The sequence below is a fragment of the Bos indicus genome, chromosome 4 (assembly GCF_029378745.1).
Source record: "Bos indicus isolate NIAB-ARS_2022 breed Sahiwal x Tharparkar chromosome 4, NIAB-ARS_B.indTharparkar_mat_pri_1.0, whole genome shotgun sequence".
NCBI lineage: Eukaryota > Metazoa > Chordata > Mammalia > Artiodactyla > Bovidae > Bos > Bos indicus.
The window spans coordinates 77,164,418-77,187,336 of NC_091763.1; the positions used below are offsets into that span (position 1 = coordinate 77,164,418).

The following is a 22,919-nucleotide window of genomic DNA, read 5'->3' on the forward strand; positions in this document are numbered from 1 at the left end:
TTGTCCATTTCATTAAAGCTGAGTCATATGCTAATATTTAAAAATCAGATTTCATACTTAAATTTCCAGCTTCTAAAAAAAGAGAGCTTATTTTCCGTCCTCACCGCACAACTGCTGCTGCTCAGGAAAGGTTTCCTTGTAAAACTTCTTTAATGCCACTAGGATATTTGCCTTGGTTCAATCCTACTTTTTAAGAGATAAATAGGAATGTATCCAACACTGCAGATTCTTGGGTGGGGAAGACCCCTGGAGAAGAAAATGGCAATTCACTCCAGTATTCTTGCCTGGAGAATCCCACGGACAGAACCTGGCAGTTACAGTCCGTGAGGTCACAAGAGCCGGACACGACTTAGTGACTAACCCAACACAATACCAAGCACGATAAGAATGATTTTTACAGGATTTGTGTTTAGGAAGGATGGGAAGCAGCAGAACAAGCTCTGGACCCCCACTTGCACTTGTCACGTGCCCATCAGACCCACAAGGCTGGCTGGATTTTGTTCTGCTTCACATCTCTCTCCACTCTGAGCCCTAAACCACTGTGAAACAGTGGAGCAGACCCACAGCCCAAAGGACTGCACGTTCCAAATCTTCACCTAGAAGACAATGAGCAGTTGGACAAGTTGAGAGAGAACAATAAGGGCTGGAAACAGAGGCGGAGACGCCGCCAAGCCTCGCCCTTTGGGTGCAGTCTTGTGACCACTGAACCATCTCTATTCGTCCCTCCTCCCACACACCTCTCACCTTTAGCCCAATCTCCACTTTCTCTTCCTGGTAAGCACCCTCGGGTGACTATCTGTGAACACTTCCGTGTATAACCCTAGCAGAGGAGTGTCAGAAAATAATCATTGCCACGCCGTCATCTCAAGTAACAAAACTGATGAACTCCTAAAATCTGGAACACCTAAACCTGTTGGCGCCCCAGGGCTTGGAATACCGTTTCCTGTAGGTCTGTTGGAGCCCCACCCAGGTGAGGCTTCCACCCCGGGGTCATGGCTTCCAAAGCCTCGGTGAGCCGCTACTCCAGGCGGCACCGAATGCGCCTGAGGCTCCTACACGATTTCTCACTCCGGTATCCACCTAGTCGGGGTCTTGGGAACGGTCTGTCGGTCCCCGGATTCCGACTTTCCTTTCCTCGGTGGACCCCGAGTTCGGAAGCCTACGTCGACCCAATCTTCCGGATACAGCACCCACACCTCGGCGCAGGCTGACGGGCAAGCAGCAGGGGCGAAGGAGGTGTCAACGTTTCCATACTCTTGCTTTGCCACGCCGCGCTTGCTGGGAGCACCGCGCAGGCGCGCGCGTGCGCACTGAGCAGAAGCCGCTTGTTGGCAGTTGACGGAGCCCACTGCGCCTCCAGAGAGCGGGAGGGATCAGCCAGTCTCCGGGCGTCCTGCGTGTGCGCACTCTCCCCTCGGCCCTGTAACTTGGTCGAAAAGACGCGGGCGGGGCGGGGCGGGGCGGAGCGGACGCAAAGCGGGAGTCACCGCGCAAGCGCGTCCTGCGCCTGGTCTTTCTGCGTCATCAGGGAGCGGGGCGCAGGTGCGCGCATGCGCACTAGGCACAGGGCGCGCGTTGGCAGGTGTCTGGGCTGGGCGTCGGCGGGCAATGGGGTTGCCGGCGTTGCTGCTCCTTGCGCTGTGCGTCGCAAGCGCCCGGGGGCTTTATTTCCACATCGGCGAGACCGAAAAGCGCTGCTTCATCGAAGAAATCCCCGACGAGACCATGGTCATCGGTCAGGCGGGGCGAGGGTGGATCGGGCCCTGAGTTGTCCCCAAGACGCCGTCGGGCTCTCCGCTCGCAGCGGCACTCTGAGGACGCCGGACGGTGACCTGGAGAGCAGTGCCCCCGTCTGGCGTCCCGGGAGCCGCGGAGTGTGGGAGCTGGATGGACTAGGCGGGTTGTGACTGCTCTGTCTATTCCGCAGGGAACTACCGCACCCAAATGTGGGATAAGCAGAAGGAGGTCTTCCTGCCCTCGACCCCCGGCCTGGGCATGCACGTGGAGGTGAAGGACCCTGAAGGCAAGGTAGGGCCATCTTCACTAGAGCTCTTGGGGTGGACAGAGCTCATAAGACACGAGCTTGCACTTGGTGAGGTTAGAGTAAAGGTGTGGGCTTTCACTGACTACTCTGTTGCAGGTGGTGCTCTCCCGGCAGTACGGCTCAGAGGGCCGCTTCACCTTCACTTCCCACACTCCTGGTGACCATCAGATTTGCCTGCACTCCAACTCTACCAGGATGGCTCTTTTTGCTGGCGGCAGACTGGTAACAGTTTTCTTTTGGCCAGAGCTCAGAATCTGTCACTTGGTTTCAAAGTTTTGATTTAGTAAAGAACCTGCCTGCCGATGCAGGAGACCAAGAGTCAGGAAGATCCTCTGGAGAAGGGCATGGCAACCCACTCCAGTATTCTTGCCTGGAGAACCCATGGACAGAGGAGCGTAGCTGGCTGTGGTCCACAAGGTCACAAAGAGTGAGACATAACTGAAGCGACTTAGCAAGCATGCACATCATTTATAACTCTTTGTGGCACAGTTACAAGTAAGAAATAGAGTTGCCCTTCTGTCCCACAGGGACAAGAGTATGTTCCATAGCCTGCAACAGACCATCAGAGGTTGCATCACTTAGACATCATAACCTCAGAATGGCTCTGACTTTGAGGTTCAACCTTATTTCCTCCTAGCGTGTGCACCTAGACATCCAGGTTGGGGAGCATACCAACAACTACCCTGAGATTGCTGCCAAGGATAAGCTGACGGAGCTACAGCTCCGAGCCCGCCAGCTGCTTGATCAGGTGGAGCAGATCCAGAAGGAGCAGGATTACCAAAGGGTAAGGGCATGTCACTGTACTTGGCCATGGCAGTTGACCTTTATACCCATTACACCTCCTGGAAGTTGCTTCTTGGGGCTTTCCCTACTTGGGAAGCAGGCTGTTCAAAGACTGGAACAGTGGGTATCAGTGCAGATAGCCATTTTTCAGCTCTGTAGAATAAAGTGTAGAGAGGACAGTTCACACTCTAGCAGTAGCCATTGCCTGCCTCCTTATTTTGGGATCTTGGTTGAAATGGTTTAAGAGTGTGATTTCTGTCCTAGCAGAGAAGCTCATGGAGGGGCAGCATGTTACGTCCTTGGGGCACTCCCAGGGGAATCAGAGGCAATATTTCAAAAGGTGTTTGGTCCCATAGTTGAGCAGTGGCATGGGAGGGAAGGACCTCACAACAGCTGAGACTGTCTTTCCCGCACATTTAATCCTGGGTCCATTGTCCTATGCAGTATCGTGAAGAGCGCTTCCGTCTGATCAGTGAGAGCACCAACCAGAGGGTCCTGTGGTGGTCCATCGCTCAGACTGTCATCCTCATCCTCACTGGCATCTGGCAGATGCGTCACCTCAAGAGCTTCTTTGAGGCCAAGAAGCTGGTGTAATGTCCTCACCACGTGATCCTTTCCTGTCACCTCAGTTATTTGGTACTTTCCCCACCCAATATCTTATCCACCTGGATTCTGAGGGAAAAAAAAGTGAAAAAAGAATATAAGCCACATTGGTTCCATGGCAACAAAGCATTCAGATCAGCCACTTGTTAACACTGGTTTTCAAGGACACAGGACACTGGTCCAGGCTTTCAAAGATCTGTCTTGGGGTTTGTGCAGAGTTGAAACTTACCCAGGACTAAGTCTTGCTTCTTTCGCCTCCAGTGATTCCCCTCTTTCTCATAAAATGAGCAAATGAAAAACCCTCCTACTTCTTTAACCTTTCGTCTACTTACGAAGTAGGCGACCGAAATGCTCCACCGAGGAGGCCTGCCTCACTGCTCTGCTGTCAGTCCTGGGTTCACTCAGCAGCTTTGTGAATGTAAATAGGGGCAAAGGCCCCAGAGGATTGAAAAGTTTTTCTATATATTAGAACTATTTTTTGATAAAATTATATATTTTCCTTCCTAGTTGAAGTGTTACTGCCTTTGTGTGACTAGCTGGATACCAGTGCAGTCCCTTCTGCATTGTTTATGCATACATCCTTGATAACTAACTACCATGGCAGCTCCCAGGACTTCAGCTCTCAGGCCAGAGAGCAGATGTCACAGCTGCTCTCAAGGCCTAATCAGAGGGCCAGGCAGGGAATTCTCCAGGACACCTGTGGTTTCCATCACACAGGGCCTGAATTCAAGAGTGAGGCAGTGACAGCTCACACAAGGCAGGACACTCTTACCCTCCCGTTTCCCTTAACTTTTATTTAAGCTGTGGTAAATGTTTTCCTCGCGGGAACCAGATTTGGTTCTTTATACAGATTTTTCCAGTGAAATAAAACGTGTTGTAGTAGCTGTGTTTGAAATGAAATAAAGAGGCTGTGGGCAGAGGGGAGGCACAAAAGGAGATGGAAGAAAAGCTTTTGGTCTGGGTACTTCTGCAGCTGACCAGGAGTGGACCTCGGCATATGGGCTTGTGAGGCTAGGGTGCGGGAACAGACAGGGTGGTGGCAACCACAGGGCAACCACATAGGCCTGTCAGCAAGGAATGCTGTGAAGAGATTAAGTATCTATTTCTTAGCTCCCTGGAATCATAAGTGTAAACACTTCTTAGCATACTTCCTCATGCCTTTCTGCCATATAAAACTTAATACTATTAGGTGCCCATTCTTGATATTTTATTTCATGGTTTTATTTATTTAAAATACATTATTTATCTGACATACAAAACTAAATTCTTCCCTTCTTGTTTTTATCTTCCATACTATTCTACCTGTGTATCTATTTTTCCTTACAAAAGTATAAGCAATTTAATTTTATAGACCTTTTCACTTAATATTTTTGTAAATATTTAAGAAATTCCAATTTGGGGTGACCACGTTAACGGTTCAGTGTGGTGAAACACCATAAATGACTCATCCAAAATTATTTGGATATTTACCATAATATTTTTCATGTTAGAATTAATGGAAAATGAGGTGGCCTTGAAACTAGTTCATGTGTAGACCTCTGGCCTGAGGCTCTTTAGGAGCATGGGACATGTCAGGAAGGGAACACATGTGTGCTCTGTGGCTGTTACTAGGAATCTACCCAGCAAAGCACACTGGCGTCTAGGCTGTAGGAATACAGGAAGTAGTCTGTCCATCTGTGCATCTCAATTATGCTGATGGGTCAATACGTACTTGGTTTCTCCTCTTGTGAATTTTTGATAGGGGAATGGAGTGAAGACAAAGGTGGGAGTATATCACACCTTTACACTGATGGGACAGTTGGAAGCTTGATTGCCAGAGGATAGGCTAATTGGTGGTAGATGTGAGGAAAAGAGTTTCCACATTGGTGTGTGGCATTCACAGACACCATAGAGCCTAGGAAAATTTTTTAAAAATAATTCAAGCTACATCCAAGGAATTCTGGGGACCTTTTCCCCCAATACTACCCTGATTCCATTCTGAAGTTCTTGCTTTCTTAGGTTATAAAACATCCTTACCAAATAGCCTTCTATCCTTATACAAAAAGGCTGTGGGGGCACAGGAGTCTCTACTCACCCCATTATCCCTGGCCCAGTCCCCATCTCCATGTTTTGGTTCCAGCCTCACTTTACCTGTGGTGCTCTCAGTTCTCACCCTAATAACACCCAGAGCCTGACTTCTGGATCTCATGCTGGGCCCATGTCAGAATAGATGCATAGGGTCACCTGAGAAACTCATCCATATAGATTCCTGAGCAACATTTACGTCCAGTCTGACTAAGTTTATGTTTGGTGTGGTGTGGTAGGCAGAATGGGCATCCCTGGTGGCTCAGACGGTAAAGAATCGGCCAACAATGCAGGAGACCCAGGTTCAATCCCTGGGTCGGGAAGATCCCCTGGAGAGGGGAATGGCAACCCATACCAGTATTCTTGCCTGGAGAATTCCACGGACAGAGGAGCCTGGTGGGCTACAGTCTATGTGGTCACAAAAGGATGGACATCCTGCATCCCCGTTAACACACATGGTAGGCAGACTAATAACTTCCCAATAATGTCCAACTAAATGTACTAATTCCTGAAACCTGTGAATATGTTACCAAACGTGGCAAAGAGAAATTAAGGTTGCTGTCATCTGCTTTTAAAATGAGATTATCCTGAATTATCTGGGAGGGCCGAATGTCATAACAAAGGTTCTTGAAAAATGCAAGAGGGAAGCAAAAGAAGGTTGTAATGATGTGACACAAGGACTCAACCCTCCATTAACAGCTTTGAAAACAAACAAGGGGGGCCACATGTGAAGCTGTAAAAGGTAAAAAAAAAAAAAAAAAGATTCCTTTAGAACCTCCAGAAGGGAATGGAGCCCCACCAACCTCCTGATTTAAGCTTAGAGAGGCCTTGTCACACTTACGACCTATAGAACTGTAAAATAGTAAGTCTGTGTTAAGCCACCAAGTTTATGATGATTTGTTACAGGAGCAATAGCAAACAGATACAAGTGGGGACCAAAAATCCGCCCCTTTTTTTTGGCTGAGTCTTACTGCTTGCGGAATCTCAGTCCTCCAAAAGGAAATGAATCCAGGCCACAGCAGTGAAAGCCTGGAATCCTAACCACCAGACCTGCAGGGAACGCCGAAGAATTATTTTTAACCAAGCTGTGCAGGCAACACAGGTTGCTACCTTTGGGAACCCCAGAGCAACCTACCTTCCTCTTTTCTTATGCTACTCATTCTTCCAAACTTCATTCTTGGACAGTTCAATTGTTATAGCTTGTCCTTTTTCTGCCTGTGACCCTAAACCATGCTGGTACACCCAGTGTCGCTTGCTTTTTACTCCGAAAGCCATTGCGTTTGATTCCCACGTTCCCACCACTGCTACAGGCAAACAACCCTGGAATACATATGCTGGTGCACTTTTCCTAAGCATAGTCGGTGGCAGAGCAATTAATGCTTGCACATAAACCTGATAGAGATCCCCCAGATGCATAATGGCAGGAAAGGGCGCAGGACTCACCAGTATTTCCCAAACGTGGTAAGGTACCACCCGCGGCATCCCTTTTCTTAGGTAGTACACAGACGAGCATTCTAAACATTGATGTATTTGCCAATATAACTACAACTAATACTGGCATAATTGCTAGGGCGAGGCTGTTAAAAATCAAGCGCTAGATGAAGGTAAAGCCATAAACACGCAACCTGGTGGAGAAACTGGAGGATTGTGTGGCCGGTGTCGGTGGGCGAAGGCGGGCACGGAGGGGACCTCACCCACCTCCACGGAGCCCCGCCTCTGCCGCAGGTAACCCTAACCCAAAACGCCATTTAGAGGTAGCGTCAGGGGACGGGCAAGGACCCGTGGGCTCTCCGCCGCCTGCCGCCTCTCCCAGACCCCACAGATAGAGCGCAGCAGCAGCCGCAGAGCCCAGCCGGAACACCGGAAGCCATGGCCAACTCCTTTGAAACTGATTGGCTGCTGCTTTGACCGGCTCACGCGTCGTGTCGTGCTCTTCCTGTCGCGCCTGCGCGCTGTCACTACAGAGCAGCAGCATGGAGGATCCAGAATCGTTGGGCTTCGAACACATGGGCCTGGACCACCGGCTCCTACAGGTACCGGGGAGGGCTGAGGAGCCGAACCGACGGTGGATGGGAGCGGTGGCAGGGCAGCACGCCGCCTGAGCCGTCCCTTGTCTCTCCTAGGCCGTCACTGATCTGGGCTGGTCGCGACCCACGTTGATCCAGGAGAAGGCCATCCCGCTGGCGCTGGAGGGGAAGGACCTCCTGGCTCGCGCCCGCACCGGTTCCGGGAAGACCGCCGCTTATGCCATTCCTATGCTACAGCTGCTGCTCCACAGGAAGGCGGTGAGTCGGGGGAGAGGCCCCAAAGGCCGAGAAAGGGAAATGCAGGCGTTTGAGTTCCATTGTGCCCTCTTTGAAGGCTGTGCCGGCCACCCTCACGCACCCGTCTTCCCCAAGAGCCGGGTTTTCTTTGGATCTCTTACACATGAAGGCTGGTCTAAGAGAACCTAATGATTTTCTGGTAAACGCTCTGAACTGGGATTCAGGTTACTTGGGTTCTAGTCCAGGCTTTGCGACCATTATTCTTTGTACTCAGTTCAGTCTCTCGGTCGTGTCTGACTCCGCGACACCTGGACTGCAGCAAGCCAAGCTTCCCTATCCATCACCAACTCCCGGAGCTTACTCAAACTCATGTCCATGGAATCGGTGATGCCATTCAACCATTTCATCCTCTGTCATCCCCTTCTCCCACCTTCAGTCTTTCCCGGCATCAGGGTCTTTTCCAATGAGTCAGTTCTTCACATCAGGTGGCCGAAGTATTGGAGTTTCAGCTTCAGTATCAGTCCTTCCAATGAACATTCAGGACTGATTTCCTTTAGGATGGACTAGTTTGGTCTCCTGTCTGGCTGCTCCAGATCCTAGTTGAGGCATCTTCCTTCTTCCTTACGGCATGTGGGAATCCTTAGTAGTGCCATGTGGACTCTTAGTTGTGGCGGGCAGGATCTAGTTCCCTGACCAGGGATTGAACCTGAGCCTATTGGGAGCACAGAGTCTTAGCTACTGGACCACCAGAGAAGTAACTGGTGGTTCACCAGTAACTGGCACGTTTTAAGTAACTTTGTAACAATAAAGTAAGTTATCCTTTTTGAGTTCAGTGCCTGGGGAAAGGGCCTTGTTATCTACATTCAGAGATGGGTGAAGTAAGTGAAGGGGTGATCAAAACACAACTAGATTGTTGTGTTGAAGTCATAGTACGTGATCAGATTGCCTGGAAGAGGTAGAGAAAAGCATCCGGTGGCCATGATGATAACTGACTGGCTGAAGTCTTTAATTCTTGCAGACAGGCCCCGTGGTGGAGCAGGCTGTGAGAGCCCTTGTCCTTGTGCCGACTAAGGAGCTGGCGAGGCAGGCCCAATCCATGATTCAGCAACTGGCTGCCTATTGTGCTCGAGACATCCGGGTGGCCAATGTCTCAGCTGCTGAAGACTCAGCCTCTCAGAGGTGGGTTAGAACACCAGGGCTGTGAGGGAATGAATCTGCACTGGAATGTGGGATGGGGTTTGTGTGCAGCAAAAACGAGATCTGATTTGGGGTGAGGTCCCAGCTGCTACCTTCTACTTAATACTGAGGTGTTGCCTATCTACAGAGCTGTGCTGATGGAGAAGCCTGATGTGGTGGTGGGGACTCCATCCCGCATATTAAACCACTTGCAGCAAGACAACTTGAAGCTTCGAGACTCCATGGAGCTGCTGGTGGTCGATGAGGCTGATCTTCTTTTCTCCTTTGGCTTTGAGGAGGAACTGAAGAGTCTTCTCTGGTAAGGAGAAAGGGTGGTGAATACACAGTAGGGCCTGGAGCGAGGGGGCCAGTTCAGCTGCCCCTGTTAGAGGCCTTAGAATGGAGTTTGATGGGGCTCTGTTTCATTTTAGTCACTTGCCCCGGATTTACCAGGCTTTTCTGATGTCAGCTACTTTTAATGAGGATGTGCAAGCACTTAAGGAGCTGGTACTGCATAACCCGGTAAGGGCCCCATGGGACCATCGGGAGACTCAGAGGACTCGCTCCTGCCTTCTCAAAGGAACCCTTTGTTATTTGGGGTGGGAAACTCCTCGTTTAGTATTCCTGGTTCTGAGGCACTAGAAGTCCAATGTTGTTAGGCACTCCTGTATCCTCCAACCTAAAGTCACTATGTAGTCCCAGGTATCTGCTGGTTTCAAACCATGCTTTGCCTAAAGGCCTGATCAGGGACCCCCAAAGGGCAGAAAGGGTGCTCTGAGTGACACGATCAAAATTCTCCCCTTATGTGAACTTTACTCTTCAAAAAGGTTGCTACTGTAGGGGTTTCTTCTCACTCTAGTCATTTACAGTGTGTTTCACTTTGATTTGTGCCCCAAATTGTGTGTAGTTTTGTGTCTTTTGTAAACTGCAGTAGTTAGTATACTTTGAATTCTGACAGTACACAGTTGGAAGGGACCCAGGGCACCCTCCACTAACACACCAGCGCTGTGGTTGGCAAGCCAGCGGCTTGCAGTAGCATTTCTGTCTTCTCTTTTTTCCTGACCACAGGCCTGTCCTCCCCTAGGTTACCCTCAAGTTACAGGAGTCCCAGCTACCAGGGCCAGACCAGTTACAGCAGTTTCAGGTGGTCTGTGAGACTGAGGAAGACAAATTTCTGTTGCTGTATGCCCTGCTCAAGCTGTCGTTGATTCGGGGAAAGTCTCTGCTCTTTGTCAACACTCTGGAGCGGAGTTACCGGCTGCGCCTATTCCTGGAGCAATTCAGCATCCCCGCCTGTGTGCTCAATGGAGAGCTTCCACTACGCTCCAGGTGTGCCGACTCCCATGTCTCGGTTGAACGTGAAGATGGAAAAGGGGAGACACAGTCGCTCTTCCTGTTTCTTAAGTGCTTAGTGGATTGAGGGCCCCGGGCTTGACTGATCCTCAATGACTATCTCTCACAACTCTGCAATACCAACTATAACTCCATCTTCACTTGACGAGATTGAGGCACAAAGATTAAGTTGGGGAAGAATTGAAGAAGAGGGAAGAGTCAGAAAGATGACCGTTATGACCAGGCGGAGGGTGGAGGAGAGACCTCCAGTGCTCTTAGGTCTGACTTTCTTCTGCTCTTGGGCCACAGGTGCCACATCATCTCGCAGTTCAACCAAGGCTTCTACGACTGCGTCATAGCAACAGATGCTGAAGTCCTGGGGCCTCCAGTCAAGGGCAAGCATCGGGGCAAAGGACCCAAGCGGGACAAGTGAGTCCACTTTTACCTCTCAGCCCTTGCTAGGGAGAGCCACCTTTCAGAAGACTGGGAAACCAGCATGTGGGGGCAGGGAGTAAAGGGCGCACAGGCCTGTACTTCATGGGCAGCATGAACGGCCATACTGCCTGACTTGTTGGCGTGCTGTCATCCTGTGAGGAACGTGGCTCAGCCTCCACTAGCTGTGACTTGCAGGAAGGATCTTTCTTCGGGAGAAAGGGAGCCACCAGTCTCTGTCTGCCTCTTGGGTGGCTGGCTTGGAGTGGTTCTCGGGTTGCCCTGTGGGCAATGAGTTCCAGGGTTTGGCTGCCCCCACTACCCTAGCTCCAGTTATAATGTTTAAGAATCTTACTCAGAGGAGTGTCTTGTAATTCCATACCAGGCTTTGTTGAGCGATCATGCTGATTAAATAAGTTTGAGAACATGGCCTCTGAGGAGAGGAGGGCTCATTTGAGGTTGGCATGTTTTCTTACAGGGCTTCAGATCCGGAGGCAGGCGTGGCGCGGGGCATAGACTTCCACCACGTGTGTGCTGTGCTCAACTTTGATCTCCCCCCCACCCCCGAGGCCTACATACACAGGGCTGGCAGGTAGGAGAACTGAGGCATAGTGGACTGGGCACCTGGACTGTGGGCACACTGTGGGACACACAGCCAGAGACACGGGCTGGGTTGTCTCTCCTTGCAGGACGGCACGTGCCAACAACCCCGGCATAGTCTTGACCTTCGTGCTGCCCACAGAGCAGTCTCAGCTGGGCAAGATCGAGGAGCTTCTCAGTGGAGGTAAGAGCCCTGCCCTCACTGACCTGAGAGAGGGCCAGGCTTCTGTCGTGAGACTTTAAACTTCAAGGTCTGGTGCTCCTTAGTGCTCCGTGGCTGTCATTGCACATACTTTGTGGCTAGAGTGGCCTCAGAGTAGGAGAGTAGGCGAGTGGGCAGGTCCTAAGGCTGAGAGATATGACAGGACCCGGGACATGGGGACAGGAAACTGCCCTGGCTGCAGCAGGGTGGATCCCCTGTCGTGAACTGTCCATGAGACCCAGGGTTTTTGCTGCATGTCTGCATTGTGGGAAAGAGTGGGCTGGATCCCTGGCTGCCTCACCCCAGGGAGCAGACCTGGGAGGTTCTGAGCAGAAGGCCTGCATAGACCCTGCCCAAGCTTTCAGTCTGCAGGACCCTCACTGCAGTCTTCTCTGCAGACAGTGGGGCCCCTGTCCTGCTTCCTTACCAGTTCCACATGGAGGAGATCGAGGGCTTCCGCTACCGCTGCAGGGTGAGTGGGGCCCTGTGGGGATGTGGGTACTTGGGGCTCCTCTAGGACCCACAGTCAGGCCCTTGTTGCTCAGCACCCTGGCAGGAGGGCGGGCTCAGGCAGCCCTGCCATGTTGACCTTTGATGTCTGCCCCCAGGATGCCATGCGCTCAGTGACTAAACAAGCCATCCGCGAGGCAAGGCTGAAGGAGATCAAAGAGGAGCTCCTGCACTCAGAGAAGCTCAAAGTAAGGGGCTGTGGTCGGGGTGGGTGGGCAAAGGGGAGGCTTCAGGGCATCGCCTGTCCTGGAGGCCAGAGGCAAAGCTGTGAGTGTGAGAGGCAGTGAGCTGGGCAGCAGACCGTGCCTTTAGCAGGTCATGGGGAGGAAACAGGCCAAGAGTGAGTAAGGACACCAGCTGTCCTGCTGGGAGGTGAATTGGCCGAGTTTCTGAGGTGGACAGTGGCTGTGTCCATCAGAAGCACAGCTTCTGAGGTTTATTCTCTTGACACAGTAGTAAGAGTTGTGTGAGGTCACAACTGTATGGGTGCCTGCGTTCCGTTATGATTCCCAAGGTGGAAACACTAGGGAGTCCACCCTGGGGATGCAGTAAACCGAGTCAGGTGCATTCATGCAGCATGCATTACACAGAAAAGGAGGAGGCAGCTGTTTATGTGTCAGTTAGAAGGTGCACGGCCATGGAGTGATTCCCAGTGAGGAGGGGGTGGTGTGCTCCTAACTGCCCCCACTGAATAGGGAGTGAGAACGGGGACACATGCCTGAGCTGCCTCTGGGAGGGGGCCCCAGTGACAAGGCAGTGGGAAATCTCAGCCTTAACAATTGGAACACAGGCTACCTGTTCAAAAACTCCCCTGTAAAAACAAAAAAAAACAAACCCATGAAATTACAAAAGGAGGACCGACCATGCAGTGCCTGCTTTTCTCCCCTGCCAGACATACTTTGAAGACAATCCCAGGGACCTCCAGTTGCTGCGGCACGACCTGCCCTTACACCCCGCTGTGGTAAAGCCTCACCTGGGCAACGTCCCTGACTACCTGGGTGAGCAGGGCTGGGGGCGGGCTGCGCATTCATCCCTGGGCTGCTGTGCACTGGGGTGACACAACCATGGGATCTGGGCAGTGAGCATGTACACAGACATAACTCTGCACAGTCCCCCTGCGTAGGCGTTGCTCTCTCTGTGGGGGAGACAGGAAACCAGCACTCTGCCTTCAAGGAGACATCAGTCTGCCCCTTCAAGGCCAGGGGTCTCACATCTAGAGCCTGGTCCTGTGAAAGAGCGAGCCAGTACCTGGCCAGGCAGCCTCCTGTGTGTAGAGGGAGTGACTGGGTATGGTGTGGGAGTCACGAGTAGGAGACAGTGCTACTTGTGCTGGAGGAGGCTTAGGGTTAGTGACCAGGCCAAGCTGGGCTTGGGTGTCTGAGTCCAGAACGTTTGACCGGGGACACCAGGGGTGGGAAATAGAGAATAGACCTGCCTGAGCCTTGTGGGGATGAGGGATATTGGGATCACAGTTATGAGGTCAAGGATGGACCCCAAGAGGGACTTTCCTGGTGGTTCAGTGGTTAAGACTCTGAACAGGGAACATGGGTTTGATGTTTAATCCCTGGCCAGGGAACTAAGATCCCACATCCTTCATGCTGCATGGCACAGCCAAGAAAAGAATGGATCCCAAGAGTGGTTTCTATGGTGTAGATGAGGCCAAAACCCAGCTGATGTGTTCAGGAGCCTTGCTCCCTTTGCACCTGGTAATGATACTCCTTGTGTCTTTGGTAACGGGTATGTGTGGGTTTTATGCTGAAGATGTTTAGTGGATTAAGGAAGCAGAGAGGTGAGTGCAGGCCCATTTTCCTGGTACCCCTGTGGATTAGCGTAAGCTGGTGGATATGGCAAGGAGAACCTCAAGCAAGTGGATGGGAAAGATCCAGGAGAGATGGGAAAATGCCAGAGAGATGGGGCCAGGTTCCCCAGGAAGTGAACTGTAAGGGATACAAACCAAGGTCGTGGTGTGAGGACTGAGGAGGGGGAGAGGGGAGGAGGGGATGTGATCTTGGGTGGCTTTTGGGTGGTCTGTGTGGCAGCTTGAAGTGGGATCCCAGTTCCCTGAGTGGGAATTGAACTTAGACCACAGCGGTGAAGGCACTGTATCCTAACCGTACTAGACCACCCAGAGACTTCTGGCTGGGAGCAGGGCACTGGCTCTTGCCTGGTTTGAAGAAAGAATTTGGGAAAAGGTTAAACAACAACAAAAAAGACAAGTGAAGTGTTTATTAGGAGAGAAGAGAGATGTGGAGAAAGGATGGCTGGACTGCGAGAGAAGTAGCCATGAGCTTTTTTTTTTTTTAATTTATTTATTCTTGGTTGCTCTGAGTCTTCATTGCGTTTTCTTGGGCTTTCTCTAGTTGCGGCGAGTGCGGGCTACTCTTCATTTCAGTGTGTGGGCTTCTTGTTGCCACGGCTTCTGTTTTTGTGGGGCACCATGGACTTAGTTGCCTCACGGTCCATGGGATCTTTCAGAACCAGGAATCGAACCTGTGTCCCCTGTATTGGCAGATGGACTCTTAACCACTGGACCACCAGGGAAGTCCCTTTCGGGATGGTTTAGACCACTTATGTGGAGGCAGTTTTCTGATTTTCATCTGGCCAGTCACCTTGCATTATGTGGCCCCGAGTCCATATCAGGTCTGACTCAGGGCCCTCCTGGATGTGCAAGCGCGTCTTTTAGACAAGGTGAATCCCAGTGCCAGGCTTTTCGGAGGCTGGCAGACCTTATGGTCTAGTGCCCCCTCCCCTGAGGAACCTTTTTGTGCTGGCATAGTCTGGGAGGTCTCCTTGACCCCATGAATGAAGAGTACATGGTCTCCTTAATTTTTTACCTAGGCAGGGCTTGCTTAGCTCCTTTCTGTTATTGCTGTTCCCATTATCTTGAAGTGTCCGCAGGAGACAAAGTCCAGCTACTTACACTGTTCCTGTTGTTATTTTTATTTTCAAAGTGTTAACAGGAAACTAGTTGTAAATGTTTAACCTGGGGCCCATCTGTCTCCTGCCTTAGAAGGGAATCCCATCCTCTCTGTCACACAGAAGCAGTCATTGCCCCAAACCTTTGGCCTTTAGGGGTTGGGGTGACGTGGGAGGGTGTGGTGGTGTGGTGCTCACAGGCCTGTCAGGACCTGTGTGGCCTGGCTGGAGGGGACCCTGAGCTATGCCCTGGGTCGGTGAGAGGACAGAGGCCAGGGGTCATGTAGCAGGTCCCGAGCAGTGATGGGGGCACCTGATAGGTGAGGAGGGGTATGGGAGGAAGGACCATGGAGGAAGGAATTATATGAAGGCTGCTTTTCTATTTTAGCAGCATTTTCTTTCTTAATTTTCCTTCTGTTGTTTCATACTTACTGTGACACATACTGTAGAGACATGTTTTAGTGGACATCCCTGGGGACAGCGGTGTGAACCTAGATAGTCGTGTGTTCTTAGGATTGCAGTGAGGATCGGAGTGCCAGGCCCTGGGTCAGGAGGGGAGAGCACGTTGGGAGCCACTGGAGGTGGAGCCGGCGGGAGAGGGGGTGGGAGCAGGCACACAGGGCGGCGGGGGCAGCCGCTGAGCCCGCCGTCTCTTCCAGTTCCTCCTGCTCTGCGCGGCCTCGTCCACCCTCACAAGAAGCGGAAGAAGCCCCTCGCCTCTAAGAAGGCCAAGGTATGTCCCCTGGGGCCTTGGTGATGGCTGCAGGCGCCCCCCCCCCCTCCCCAATCTGGTTTCCTTGTCACCAGGGTGTGCTTGGTGTGCTTGCCCCTTGTCCTCAGCGGGGAGGAAGGAGAATCGGCCCCAGACCCCTGGCCGCTGGCCAGAGTTGCGGGGGCCGGGGCTTTCCCTTGGCCATCATGAGCAGCTTCCAGAGCAAAGGAGAACCTGCTGTCCTGGCCCCACCGCCCTCCTCGTCCTCCATGCTGCAGGAGGAGGAAGGTGGGCGCCTGCGGTGCTGGAAGCAGCACCTGTCCTTGGCTCATGGCCTGCAGGGCCTGCCAAGTAGCAGTACCACCCACTTCTCCGAGTCTGTCTCGTTATGTGCAGACAGACGTCTGCTCCCCACAGTCAACTGGTAACTTTGCCCCCACAGAAGGCAAAGACACAGAACCCACTGCGAAGCTTCAAGCACAGAGGAGAGAAATGCAGACCCACAGCAGCACCCTCCTGAGGTTGTTCAGGCAGCCTTGGCTGCCTTCCCAGGCTCTCCCCAGGCTGGAGTGTGGAGCAGGCCTCCCTGCTGGAGGAAGCTTAATTCTCAGACTGGATGGACTGGATTCGGGGCAGACGGAACTGTGGCCCTCCAGACAGATGGCCAGGCTGGTGCTTTGCCCATAACAACAGAATAAAGATTCTAGCTGCCCTAGTTTGTGCCTCCTGCCTGTAGGAAGGAGCCATCGAAACCTTGGGAATCAGAAACCACTTCCAGGAAGCAGCACCTGGCTCTTTGCCTGCTGTGCGCAGTGTCTCCTTGGCCAGAAGAGGTCAGCCTTGCAGCGCTGCAACCTGGAGCCCTCAGGCCCGGAGACACCTGCTGGCATCTGGCTCTCTGGCCTTACCACCAGCTGCTCCTGTGGGCTTTCTCTCTGGAATCAGGCTGACGCCTCCCTTCTCTGAAGCTGGGAACGACTTTTTGCCTCCTGGAAAGATGGGCCTGCCTGATGACACCTCTTTCTCCATGGCACGTTGTAAATTCAGCCTTCTACTCCCTCAGGCAGCCAGGGACAGCTGTCTCTGCTCCTGAACTGCTGTGCTCTGTTTGGCACACTTGTGTGTGTGTGTGTGTTTAATTAATTAATTAATTTGGCAGCAATGAGTCTTAGTTGCGGCACGTGTGATCTTTTTTCATTGTGGCATGTGAGACCTAGTTCTTCCTGACCAGGCATCAAACCTGGACCCCCTGCATTGGGAGCATGGAATCTTAGCCAGTGGACCACCAGAAAAGTCCCACCTGGGTGTGTTCTAAGTGCTTGAGTGACAGTGTGACACGCACATGCCCTGTCCATTTGCTCTCAGCCCACCTGCAAGGTTCTGACGGGAGGGTCCCAGCTCATGTCTGGGCCTCCCAGCTGCTGTCTGGAGGAGGGGGATGCTGCTGATGACTGTGTCCTTTATTGTGCCCGCTTATCACAGTGTCACCGTCATCCACTTACCAGGCCTCACAAGGCCCAGCTGGCGAGAATACTTAGTGGAAGAGGGTCAGCAGGGTTGGCAGGGGAGCTAGAAAAGAATTGGGAAGAAAGTTGGAAGTGCTTGAGTATTTCATTCCAACAGAACCAGGTAATGGTACCAGCACAAGCTGGTCTGCACAGTGAGGGGAGCCTGGGTCTCTGGCTGCTGTTAGCGGGTGGTGGGCCCTCAGGTTTAGGGTCTCCACGTTTCTGCCATCCTGAGAATTTCTAGGGAGTCAAGGTGCATGTGGTGGGGATTGCCGCTCAGGTGGGATTATCAGTGAGTGAAACAGCAGCCAGTACATTGCCACCGGGTTCCTGAAGCCTGCCATGGCTCGGGCACCTTAAGGAGATGAGCTAATGGAGCTGAACAAAGATGGCAACTTAGCATTTGTTGGGTCCCACAACTGCACCAAGAGCCTCATGAGTGTCACTGCCTTGTTGAAGGGCCCAAGCTTGGAGAGCTTCCTGTACCCCTGCCTGGCAGCTGGCTGCAGACCTCCGCACCTGCCGTGTGAGGCAGGCATGGCCCTGGGAACCCAAGAGCCTGGGACATTGAGGCGGCAGTCTGCTCAAATGGTGTGCCAACCTTGTTCCTCTGAGCCTGCCACCTCCTGGCGTCCCAGCCAATGAACTTAATGTTGAGTCTGCGCAGATGCAGGAGAGTGGGCGCCTTGGGTTTCTCCAGTGATGTTTCTTTTCAGAGGGGCCTCTGCTGGTGGGGTGCATTCCTGTCTGGGAATAGAGCTGGGGCCTGTTGGCCACATGCTAGATGCAAGCTGTGTGCTGAGACCCGCGCTGAGTGTTCTACCAACATCGGGGCTGCTCCCGAGTTCTGGGTGGGGCGGTTGAGGCTCAGAACTCACCTGGCAACAGGTCACAGGGTGGGTGAAGAGGACAGGATTTGGACAGCACAGGCCTGCTCTGGTGTCCCAGGCTGGCCCGCTGTCCACCCCCGTGAAGGAGTAGCCTGCTCTCACCAGCTTGGGAGTGGGTGCCATCCTAGGCACTTCACATAACCCTGTTTATATAACCCACGCTTGGCTGGAACAGGCCCTGGCACTTGGTGGAATCTGTGAATTGGGCCTGGTCAAGAGAATGGTGTGTTTCTGTGGCCTGGAACTGCAGATTAAAGGTGTGTAGACGTCTCATACAATCACACAGCCCTGGGAGGAGGCTGTGCTCTCCACTTACACACAGGGAAACAGGCTCTCAGGGGTTGAACTTGTCTATCTGATACCAAAACCTCTGCCCTTGATAAGTGTGTCCAAAATAGAATGGAACAGGCCATGGGACATGGGCATGCACGTGATAAGTGAGCTGAGTTTGGAAGGAAAGAGGTCACTGAACAATAGATAAGCTCGGCAGGTTTCCAGCAGGTTCCAGGCTGGCTGATGTACAGGGCTCATGGCAAAGGGGTCAGCAGAGTGCAGGGAAGTTCCACACCTCTGGCTGGCACAATCCCACCCACACATAGGCTTGAATGGCTATTGTGTTCCTGGCTCTGTGCTCAGACCTAGGGGAGATGGACAGAGCCCAGTCCCTGCATGCGAGGAGCTTTAGAGGGGTTGAAAACCAAACTTTCAGTGCATCCCAACTTCCCCAAGCTGCAGACTCCACGAAGCATCTGTCTGCTCCGCCATCACTTGGGGCTGCCAGGTGTAGACGCTGGGCTGGAGGCAGGAGGGAGTGGGTAGTGCCCTCTGGCCAGGCGCACTTGTGGCTAGATCATCTCCCTTCTGGGACGCCCAGGTGCCAGGAGGGTTACCTGGGGCCTCACCCTATTAGAGGAGTCAGGTGAGACTGGAAGTGGGGTTGGGGATGGTGAAAGTGCTCCAGAGGGGAGGGTGCCTGGGCATGTTTGGGAATAAGGAAACCAGAGATCATCACTGAAACAGGGAAAAACTGAAAAACTAAACTGATGTCTTTTATTTAAAATTTTTTTTATGTTTTGGCTGTGCCACGCAGCACATGGGATCTTAGTTTCCCGGCCAGGAATCAAACCCACATCGCTTGCTTTGAAAGTGTGGAGTCTTAACCACTAGACCACTAGGAAAGTTCCTGAATTATTTTTAAAGGACGATACAGCTACATATTAAACATTCAAAAGGTGCTGGTGGATTTGAAGCAGGGGAACACCCTGATCAGATAGCTGAGTAGCCATGGTGATAACACTGGGGCAACAGAATGTCCCTAGAAACCTCTGGACCCAGAGCACAAACCAATTCAAGTGCATTTCCTATTTCAGCTAATTCTCTCCCCCATCTGTTGAGGATCAGTGACTCAGCATTTGGGGAATTAGTTGGTCTCGGGACTTTGGTCTGTAGGAGCAGTTTCTCCTGGAGGCAACGCCAATTAAGTTGAATTTGTGCCAGGAGGTGCCCCTGCCAAATGCCTCTTTCCCCCAGAAAAAAGCCTTGGGGTGTCCTGGCTGCCAGTGGGGCTGGGAGCTGCTTCTCGTTTGTTTGCCACAGTGGTTTTTCTGTGGAAAAGGAAGTGATCCTTCTGGGCAGGAACAGGTGCCTCTGCCCAGCCTCCCATGGTGTGCCAGGCACCTCGCTGGGCAGAGTCAACCTCATTGAACCTCAGAACCTCTTCAGAGCTTGAGTGACTGTCCATGAGTCCATTCACAAGGCCAGTGAGAAGCAGCGAGATTAACATGGCATGGCTGAGCTAGAGAGCGTGGGCATGTCGAAGGCCTTCAACCCTAAGAACTGCCTTTGTGGCACCTGAGCTCGGCCAGCCTGACCTCCAGGGAGGCATCTCACCTTTCTTGGCCTCTTCTGGGGTCTCAGCTGTAAGTGCAGGTAGAAAGTACCCCCTCTGAGTGTCTGTGTGTGTGACATGTGCCAAGGAGGCCAGGCAGCCTGGGAGCCCTCCCCCGCACCACTGTGCCTGGCTCTGTGTCGGCCCCTGGGTCCCGTGGGGTGGCTCTGCTCACAGCACCCTCAAACTTAAATGCACACCTGGATCACAGAGTCTTCTTCTCGGAAGGCAGGTTTCATCCAGCTGGCTTGGGGCAGGGCCAGAGATTCTGTATTTCTAACAACCTCCCTCCTGAGGGAGCCTGATGCTGTGGGATCCCAGACCAGCCCTTAAGAGGCAAGCTTTAATGTCCACACACCCATCCCATTTTAAAGATTGGAAAACTGAGGTTCAGAGAGAATAAGTAGGCAGCTTAGGGCTGCCCAGTTAAGTGGCAGAGTGGGAGGGTGCTCAGATCAGTGGGCTCTACTTTGGAACCTAAGGCTCAGCCCTGCCCTGTCCCTTCTCTGAGTCTGACCTTGATCTGTGAGGTGCAGTGATGAAGCCTATAACTTTCTAACCTAAGTATATCCCATGCAATGTTTATGACATACTAAAACATTATTAGCTGCTTCTTTGAAATTTAAATCCCACTGGTCAGGACTTCCCTGGGGGTCCAGCTGTTAAGACTCCATGCTTCCGATGCAGGGATGCAGGGGCTTGGGTTCTATCCCTGGTCGGGGAACTAAGATCCCACATGCTGTGTGGCCTGGTCAAAGTTAAAAAAAAAATCTCCCTGGGTGTCTTCCTCCATATTTACTAAATTTGACAGCCCTGGAGTGTAAAACCTTTCTGGCCTGGACATGGCCTCCTCCAGGAAGACTGTCTGACTTCCGGCCTGGGCTGGGCATTTTTTTCTCAGTATGTCTCTAATACTGCCCTTGACCTCATTAGGGTTTTCTCTGACCCCTTGTCTCTGCCCTGGCCTGGGAGCTCTTGGAGGCAGGCACCATGCTGAGTTGTCAGTGGGTTCCTGGGCTCAGGAACTGGGACTCACGGGTGTGATAAAAGCTTTTCCCTTGAGAGTGTCCCTGGTCCCTTGGGGGTCATTCATTTTCATAACCCTCTCTCCTCTCCAACTGAGGCTCTTGAGCACTATTTCCATTTAAAAGTGAAAGGAAGGATGTGCCAAGCAGGCTGGACTCTGCTGCCCTACCCGAAGGGCTGGACACTCCCTTCGAGTCACCTCTGTGACTCAAGGTGGAGACTGGGCTGTGGGCCTGGGCCATCCTTCGTGTGAACCCGCAGGCCTTCCCTGCCTCAGCAGTGGGCTGGGGAAACAGGCTCCCAAGATGCCGATAGCTTCCCTGCAGGGGATGGGGACAAAGGACCAGACAGCCTTGAGCTTTCTGGCTTCCACACCAGTGCATCCAGACCGCGACTGAGTTGCGGGGAAAGATTGTCTCATACGTTCACTGAAATACATAGATTGGACCCTTATATGTTCAATATCTTCCAGGAACCAGGAACTCAGCTTCCAAGAGCAAAACACAAACATAAGGCAACCGAGAAGCCAAGTGGTGTGATGGCGGGAGCATATGGCCAGCCTGCATGGGCCGGGGATTATGGGCAAAGTCCCCACAGCGATGGAGAATTCCATGCGAGCTGTGAAGGACAGGCAGGTTTGGGGAGGACTTGGAGGGGGTTTTGTGACATCACAGCTGAGCTGGGGGAAAGGGACCCACAGCACATTTGCAAAGCAGTGAGCAGGTTAGCTGGCTTAGCAAAGGCTGCACAGGGCTGTAGTTCTCAACTGGGGTGATTTGCCCCAACGGGGCCTCTGGCAAGGAGTGGAGACAGTTTAAATCATCACATGTGGGAGTGGTGGATGCTCCTGGCATCTAGGGGGTTGAAGCTAGGGATGCTCTTACATCCTACAGAGCCCAGGGCAGCTCCCGCATTGAAGAGTTATCAGGCTCAAAACGTCCATGGAGTCCTGCAAGCAACAATAGGGGAGGGCATGCTGAGAACCAGGTGGGAGAGAGCAGGGGCTTCTAGGCATGTTACTCAGGAGTGCATATAGCTGCAGTAAGAGAAACTCCAGGATAAGGATGTGAATGAACAAGGGTCAGAATAACTGGATGACTGTGGACTTGGAGCAACATCACTGCAGTACCATTATGGATCCAGATTCTTCCATCTTCCTGCCCTGCCATCTTTCTTTTTTTGTAATTGTGGTAAAGGATACATAACATAAACTTGATCATCTTAATCATTTTAAGTGTATGATCTACATTGCTGAAAGGTGAAGTATATGAAGTAAATTCACATTGTTGTGGATTCACTACTATCCACCTCCAAAACTTTTTCACCTCCCCAAACTGAAACTCTATACCCATTAAATGATAACTTCCAACCCACTGTAGGAGCTCCTGGAAACCACCATTCTATTTTTTTGTCTCTAGGAGTTTGACCACTCTAGGGTCCTCATATATGTGGAATCATACACTATTTGTCCTTTTGTGTCTGGCTTATTTCATTTAGCTTAATATCTTTGAGTTTCATCCATGTAGTAGCATGTATCAGAATTTCATTCCTTTTTTGTGGCTGAATAATATTCCAAGCCTGTATATGCCACATTTTATCCATTCACCTGTTGATGGGTGCTTGGGTTGTTTCCACCTTTGGGCTGTTGTGAATAGTGCAGCAATGAACATTGGTGTACAACTATTCCTGCTTTCAATTCTTTCCGAGTTGATTTCTTTGTAATGACACATTTTGATTCTGTTCTTGTTTTCTCTTGTTTATAGTGTATAGCTGCGTTTTTTGGTAGATAGCACGGACATTACATATAAATCCTAAAATCAGTCAGTCAGTTCAGTCACTCAGTCGTGTCCGACTCTTTGCGACCCCATGAATCGCAGCACGCCAGGCCTCCCTGTCCGTCACCAACTCCCGGAGTCCACCCAAACCTATTTCCATTGAGTTGGTGATGCCATCCAACCATCTCATCCTC

The 22,919-nt window shown here is 51.9% G+C and overlaps 2 protein-coding genes across 3 annotated transcripts; both read left to right on the forward strand.

Annotated features, from left to right (window-relative positions):
- The first annotated feature begins 1,548 nt into the window (after positions 1 to 1,548).
- On the forward strand, positions 1,549 to 4,312 carry TMED4 (transmembrane p24 trafficking protein 4). Its single transcript, XM_019959451.2, has 5 exons — positions 1,549 to 1,735; positions 1,928 to 2,028; positions 2,141 to 2,266; positions 2,682 to 2,828; positions 3,272 to 4,312. Exons 1-5 carry the CDS (start codon positions 1,609 to 1,611, stop codon positions 3,419 to 3,421), a joined length of 651 nt encoding a protein of 216 aa, XP_019815010.2. The 5' UTR covers positions 1,549 to 1,608; the 3' UTR covers positions 3,422 to 4,312.
- A 3,061-nt stretch (positions 4,313 to 7,373) lies between these two features.
- DDX56 (DEAD-box helicase 56) lies at positions 7,374 to 16,803 on the forward strand. Of its 2 annotated transcripts, XM_019958929.2 has the most exons (14): positions 7,374 to 7,527; positions 7,618 to 7,779; positions 8,777 to 8,937; positions 9,083 to 9,253; positions 9,366 to 9,456; positions 10,019 to 10,263; positions 10,576 to 10,695; positions 11,177 to 11,290; positions 11,388 to 11,482; positions 11,899 to 11,972; positions 12,109 to 12,198; positions 12,903 to 13,008; positions 15,586 to 15,659; positions 16,081 to 16,803. In XM_019958929.2, exons 1-14 carry the CDS (start codon positions 7,468 to 7,470, stop codon positions 16,156 to 16,158), a joined length of 1,641 nt encoding a protein of 546 aa, XP_019814488.1. In that variant the 5' UTR covers positions 7,374 to 7,467; the 3' UTR covers positions 16,159 to 16,803. The 2 variants fall into 2 exon arrangements, with proteins under 2 accessions (XP_019814488.1, XP_070644108.1); XM_070788007.1 differs by lacking the exon at positions 7,374 to 7,527 and having other exon boundaries at positions 8,781 to 8,937.
- The last annotated feature ends 6,116 nt before the right edge of the window (positions 16,804 to 22,919 follow it).